This window comes from Berghia stephanieae, chromosome 13 (assembly GCF_034508935.2).
Source record: "Berghia stephanieae isolate SIO BIC M18660-M18661 chromosome 13, UCSD_Bste_1.3, whole genome shotgun sequence".
Taxonomy (NCBI): Eukaryota; Metazoa; Mollusca; class Gastropoda; order Nudibranchia; family Aeolidiidae; genus Berghia; species Berghia stephanieae.
Window position 1 is genome coordinate 2,407,560 of NC_088372.1, and position 7,500 is coordinate 2,415,059.

The following is a 7,500-nucleotide window of genomic DNA, read 5'->3' on the forward strand; positions in this document are numbered from 1 at the left end:
CCTGTGAATAAGTGCATTTCGACCATATCTATAGATAGAACGAAGATGACATCACTCAGGCCTTTGCTATTGTTTTTTTTTTTTTTTGCCATCCATGTTTGTGAGTAATTCTCACAAAACTGTACTAACCAGAATATAACTTATGTTTAAGGTGACACACAGTTTTGTGTGTTGATTCCTTTATAATTCAGGATGGCAATGTTGTGAGTTTCTTAGCCAAGCGCACACTATCATATTTTGTCTATATGAAGGTAGGTATTTGGTGTGATCCAGCTCTTGTTAAATTTGCTTTCAGGGAAGGTTAGTTTTGCGTGCGTGTATCTGTGTGTGTGTGTGTGTGTGTGTGTGTGTGTGTATGTGTGTGCGTGTGTGTGTGCGTGTGTGTGTGTGTGTACGGATATTAGTATCTTTATATGGAATCGCACACACTCATATTATGGACAATTGAATAAAAAAATCGAGTCCACCCAAAAAAACAAATACAAAAACAAAACAAAAAACAACCCTCCCCCCCCCCCCCCCCCCCCCCCCCCCCCCCCTCAAAAAAAAAAAAAAAGAGAACGAAAAAGAAATTTACAAATTTTAAAAAATACTAACAAAAACCTCTCGAGCCCCTTACCCCTAAAACAAAACAAACAAACAAACAAACAGACAAAAAACCAAACAAGACAAAACAACAGAACAAAAACCCAACATAACACAACTGATAACACGAGATCACATCACTATCTACCAAATGCGTCTTTCAAGATAGAAGAAAGATGATCAAATGTCTAAGGATTCGATAACACTGAACTGTACCTATCTCAAATTGCTTTCATTGATGTCATTCATTGCCTTTATCAGTGGGGAATAAATAAATAAATAAATTACATAAATAAATAAATAAATAAATAAATAAATAAATAAATAAATGTCTGGTTTGTGTTGTGTGTGTGTGTTGTGTGTGTGTGTGTGTGTGTGTTGTGTGTGTGTGTGTGTGTGTTGTGTGTGTGTGTGATGAGTATGTTTCAGCCAAAGTAATTTGTAATTTAATAATAATAATAATAATAATAATAATCTTTATTGTCCAAATTAAAGGCAATTCATGTGAGGTAAACAATGCTCAGTTTGGTTCATGGTATGAACATCAACACATTTACAAATACAGATACAGCCATACACGAACATACACGCTTGCACATTGTTTCTACACATGTATATGTAACAGAATGACCATTCTATCTAATGTTATTTGATTTTGTACTCTATTACTCTTTACTACTTGTCGCTACAATCACTATTTAATTGTATGCAAGTATAGCAAGACTGTGTGCCTCTGTGGTTGATATCAACATTCCTTTACTCGTGTGTGTTACTATGACCAATAGTACACTGTGTGTTGTGTGTTAAGCCCTTACACAGGTAGTCTCTCGATGTAGTACTATATTTATCTTCGGCTGGGTGTGACTTCTGGCCTGATACTATATTTTTGTGTGCTTTCTTTCATCACTTCACATCGTTATAACTTCATTTTAACAACTAATGATCATTTACAAATTTATATCACTAATTCTGGCAAATCATAGCTTTCTAGCCACCTACCTTGAGTCATCTAAATCTACTTTGTTCTTCTGTATACTTAATAATTGCTACTTAAATATTTCATACAGCCATAACGTTAACGTCTTTGATTACTAATTACGAGCTAAACATTTACTCTTTAACTCTGCAATTCACTATGATTGATTTTGTAGCATAGCTCTTTAGTTTAGACTTATTCGTTCCTTCATACATGTCCCATGTTATTTGCATTAATTTGTTTAAATCATGAAGATGCACACAACTCGATCGAGTTTACTCACTTCAGTCTACGCATCACTTTACCTGGACCAGTGACGTAGGTGCTTTCCCTGACGTCCGCGCTAAATCTATTTTTAACTGCTATAGCTAATATTAGGGTAGAGTCGGGGAAATTCGCCGTCGGGGAAATTCGCCACTTCTCACACCCCTCTCTTTAAATGCAAATAACCCATCTTACCTATTATTGGACGAGTCCAAGTGTCACATCATCACTTTGTTGCTTTTCATCTATTGTTTTTAATCTACCAATCAGCATTTAGTACATTAATATCATGACACAATCGTGTCAATTAACGTCATAGCGTGTCTGTCGTTCTGTGCGCCTGATTCGTCCGAAATCCAACACCCGCCATTCCAAATTCCTACTTTCACTCGTTGTCATTTTAAGCGTTTTTTCAGCTTAGATCCTTACTCTACACCTGTTATTTTGATATTGTATGATTTAAACATTAGTTTTGATGTTCCCATCATTTGCAATAGTTAAAAATATTCGTTTATTTTTTAATTGAGGGTCCCAATGATATCACTGCTTTCGGGGAAATTCGCCACTAGTATCGGGAAAATTCGCCGTTCTAATTGGGGACATTTGTCGCTCTGTTTTGTCGAAATATTATTAATTAAATGTTTAAAGGGGGCATTGATGATATTTTGACCGATAATTATTTAATAGATTGGTGATGCAGTGTCTAGGTAGCGTTCATAGTGCATAAAATTTACATAATGAGGATAGTAATGATTATTAGTAATTTAACTGGACTTAATGAACTTTTTACTATAATGAAGCAGTTTTTTATATATTTGTAGAATAAATGGTGAGAACTTCAAAGAAAACCCAAAATGGAAGCAAAAGATTAAGAGAAAAATAGGATAGGATGGTTCAGCAAAACACAAGAAAAGATATTTTGTCATGTTTTCGCCTTCTATCATAGTATCATATCGTCATTTATAAAACTTGCCGTTGGTCATTGAATATTTTTAGTTTTTGCCATTGTAAATAAATAAAATATAGTAATTACTACAAATTTAATCAAATATAAACATGAGAAAACAAAATAATATCTAAAAAGTACATAAAATTCACGATAAAAAAGTGTTAAAATCGAGCGGCGAATTTCCCCGACAGTGGTGGCGAATTTCCCCGAACTATGGCGAATTTCCCCGACGAGCATAACAACTTTTAAATGCGAAAATAAAGTATTACGAATTGAAATACTGGAACAAGTTTAATAAAATCTCATCACTGATTGGCTAATTGTCTTGATGACCAGTTTCTATTTTAAGAAAATTGACATCTTGAGACTGAAATAAGCGAAAGAAGTGGAGCGACCGCAGGGTGGCGAAGTTCCCCGACTCTACCCTATGTGATTCTTTTTCATTCATTCATTGATCCATTCATTGCTACACGCCTATAGATAGAATGCGCTTGGCCAAGGAGTTCACAACATTGCCATCCGGAAGTATAACGGACCAACACACAAACTCTGTGTAACCATGAACTTTTATAGTCTGGTTAATACAGTTTAGTGAGAACAACTCACAAACGCGGATGGCAAAAACAATAACAAAGGCCTGAGAGACGTCATCTGAATACTATCTATAGATAGTATGCAGATGACGTTATAGATAGTATGCAGATGACGTCTCTCAGGCCTTTGTTATTGTTTTTGCCATCCGCGTTTGTGAGTTGTTCTCACTAAACTGTATTAACCAGACTATAAAAGTTCATGGTTACACAGAGTTTGTGTGTTGGTCCGTTATACTTCCGGATGGCAATGTTGTGAACTCCTTGGCCAACCGCATTCTATCTATAGAATACGATACAAAAGAATGATCTGTTCCATTGTTCCTGAATAAAGACTTCAACATTATACATCCTGGCCTTTGTTGTTTGATCGCCTCCACTACCCTGGAGTGGATGGGCTAGGACTCGGGTAGACTATGGTGTCTCCGGACTTGACTGTGGTGTGTGCTCTTCGCTCATGAAATCAACTCCCTACTTCTACTTCTGACACATGAAGTCATGCTACTATCACTAACAGTAGTACTAAACTGTCACTTCATTGTCTCGATCTATCTTCCTCACTTGAGCACCACCGCCGCAGTTACAGTCTGGAACTCTTAAGTCGATCCCGGGACCGAATCCATCCACTCCCACGGCCTCTACACTCTGCCAATACTACTACTACCACTCGCCGGCATCAACTACCCGGTTGTCTCCATCAGTATCACACTCGCCGGCATCAACTACCCGGTTGTCTCTACTATCGCACTCGCCGGCATCAGCTACCCGGTTGTCTGACTCTATTACATATACAAAAGAAATGAGCGTACATACAAACACATATACATACATACATACATACATGCAGACATACATACAAACCAGCATATCATCGTATATGCATGCCTACATACATACATACGACCTGAAATTGGGGAGATGCAATTTGGTTTTGTTGAGGACAAGGGTACCAGAAATGGAATATTCACATTATCAATGCTGATGGAAAGATGTATTGAAGTAAATAAAGATCTGTATATGTGTTTCATCGACTATTCAAAAGCCTTTGATAAAGTACAACACGAAAAACTATTCAAAATTCTATCATCCTTGGACATTGATGGTAAAGATTTAAGAATATTACGGAATTTGTACTGGGAACAAGAAGCAGCAATGCGTGTTGACAACGAGCTAAGCAGTTTTACACCTATTAGAAGAGGAGTTAGGCAGGGGTGTGTTTTGTCTCCAGATTTATTCAACCTCTATAGTGAAATGATATTAAGAGATATCGAACATAAGAAGGGGGTGTGTATTGGAGGAAAGAATGTAACAAATCTGAGGTATGCAGATGATACGGTTCTACTGGCAGAATCTGAACATGAACTACAAGAATTACTGGATGTTGTAGTCAGGAGTAGTGAAAATATGGGACTGGAACTGAATATATCTAAAACAGAATGTATGACGGTATCTAAAAATAATAACCCACCAGCCTGTGTAATAACAAGCAGAGGACAAACAATACAACAAGTTGAATGTTTCAAATATTTAGGCTTCAATGTAACATCCAATGGAAAATCAGATTGTGAAATAAAGAAAAGAATAGGTATGGCGAAGAATGCATTCAACCAGCTGCATACAATTATGAAAAACAGGAATATTAGTATGAAAAAAAATCAAAGTCCTGGGTTGCTATGTACTGTCTGTGCTGCTATATGGTTGTGAGAGCTGGACCATAAACAAGACCATGGTTAAAAGACTGGAGGCAGTGGAAATGTGGTTTTACAGAAGAATGATGAGGGTGTCATGGGTGGAAAGGAAAAGAAATGAAGAAATTTTAGAAATGGCAAACAGAAAAAGATCACTGATAACAAAAATCATCAAACGCCAAATGGAATTTTTAGGACACATTATCCGCCACCCTGGTTTGGAAGTACTCGCCTTGACTGGAAAGATGAATGGAAAAAGAATAAGAGGAAGACAAAGAATAACGTATTTGAAAGGGATAAGAACTTGGACAGATGAAGCTGAGAAAGGTGGCGCTGCTTTAATAGAATTGGCAAGAGATAGATCAGCTTGGCGGAAGATGACCTCCGACGTCTGCTTCAGATATGGAACTACATGAGATGAGATGACATACATACATACATACATACATACATATACATACATACATACATACATACATACATACATATACATACATAAATACATACATACATACATACATACATACATACATACATACATACATGCATACATACATACATACATACATACATACATACATATATACTAAGCGCTTAGAGTCTGGTGTCAACACTGTGTGTAACCATGAACGTTTATTGTCTGGTTAATACAGTTTAGTGAGAATTACTCATAAATGCGGATGGCAAAAACAATAACAAAGACCTGGGTGACGTCTACTTCATTCTATCTATAAAACATAATATAAACTCAACTCAAGTCTGCTATTTCTGGCTATGAATTCAATTTTGTGGTCTAGTGGTATGGCACTCGCTTTCGGATCTGAAGGTCCTGGGTTTGAGCCTCGCTCCTCGGCGCATAGTTGAGTCCTTGGAAAAGGCTCTTTACTCATATTCTCTCCCCGTACTCAGGTGTAAAATGAGTACCTGGCCGTTAACAGCATTGTCTTTGTCCGAACAATTGTAATATCGCCTAACAGGCGTCATGTCCCGTCCTACATGGTAAATGTAGCTGTTGACCAGGGACCCCTTGTAAAGCGCTTTGAGCACATTTAGTGGATATTGCGCTACATAAAAGCTCATTACAAAAAACCATTAAAATCTTTTTTCATCATCTTAATCATCCCGGAATAATACCGTTTTGAGGAGAGACGTCACAGCAGTTGATGTTGGGACGAGAGAGGGAAGAAGTCGAAAAGGGGAGAGGGAGGGAGGGGGTAGGGGGGGGGGGGGGGTGTTAAAGTAACACATGTTGGAGACTAATGGTATTTATGTATGTCACAGTGTGGCTGATTGATTGTAGTATTGCAATATGCTGATGTTGTATTTTTTGTATAGATAGAATGCGTTCGGCTAAGAAGCTCACAACATTGCCATCCGGAAGTATAACCGTTATCATCGTGTTTGAAAATCGGAATTTCAGAGACAATGGTGGGATAGTACAAAAAGGAAGAGTGAAATTAGGAATGATTCCGACAAAAGTTGAAAGGTTGGCAGGTATGTACAATAACGGACCAACACACAAAACTCGTGTTTTTATAACCAAGCTACTCGATGCTGGGTGGACGTGACATCCGACTATTATTGAATCTTAATGTGTTCGGTTTTCAGTCAAAGACGGGGCAAACCAGGCGCCAACATGGAACAAACACAACTAATGGAAGGGGGATAACCTAGGAAAATCAAATCTGGTCATATGTCGAGCTAGAGTTATCGATACTGATTTCTTTTCCACTGGCTTGCTTTAAAGTAAGGAAGCAATTTTGATATAAGTGGTGGTAACTATGATAAAGGGAGAGGCAAGGGGGGGGGGGGGGGGGGGGGGGGGGGGGGGGGGGGAGAGAGGATCTATGGGGGTATGTTGGTGATAATGGTGATAACAATGATGATGATGATGGTGATGACAATGATGATGAAGATGACAATGATGATGACGATGGAGATCACAATGATGCTAATGATGACAATGATGATGATGGTGATGAAGACAATGATGATGATGACAATGATGAGATGATGACGACGATGACAATGATGGCGGGAGGCTCTGTGAACGCATGAGCTATGCTACAACAACGTAATCTACTCACTGTGTTGGTCAATCTGGCCAGCATGGGGACCACTCCGTGGTCTGTGATGACGGCCAGGTTCTCCTCGTCCTTGGCGATGTTGGCGATGGCAGCGCAGATGGAGGCCAGGACCTCTTTGTCGTCCGACTTGAGTAAGGAGACGATGAGTTCCAATCCTCCTACGAATGAACGGACCATCTCACCGGCATCCTGAGGGAGAAGAGGAGGGAAACATACCATGAAGATATATATATATATATTGAATCGTGTTGTATACAAATATGGTACGAATAGTGCTCGACATGTAGCAATGGAGCGAATTATTATTCTATTTTAATTTTTACCACAATGTTGGATTCAGTCTACATCGATGTTTCAGGCC

General features: G+C 38.3%; 1 protein-coding gene across 2 annotated transcripts in view; it reads right to left on the minus strand.

Moving 5' to 3' along the window:
* Window positions 1-7,500, minus strand: part of LOC144959138 (outer dynein arm-docking complex subunit 2-like) — a 70,148-nt gene that overhangs the window by 33,500 nt on the left and 29,148 nt on the right. For both annotated transcript variants that reach the window (XM_078891623.1, XM_078891622.1), the window contains exon 18: window positions 7,140-7,328. In XM_078891623.1, the coding sequence (XP_078747749.1) occupies window positions 7,140-7,328 (189 nt within the window). The remainder of the gene's footprint in view (window positions 1-7,139; window positions 7,329-7,500) is intronic.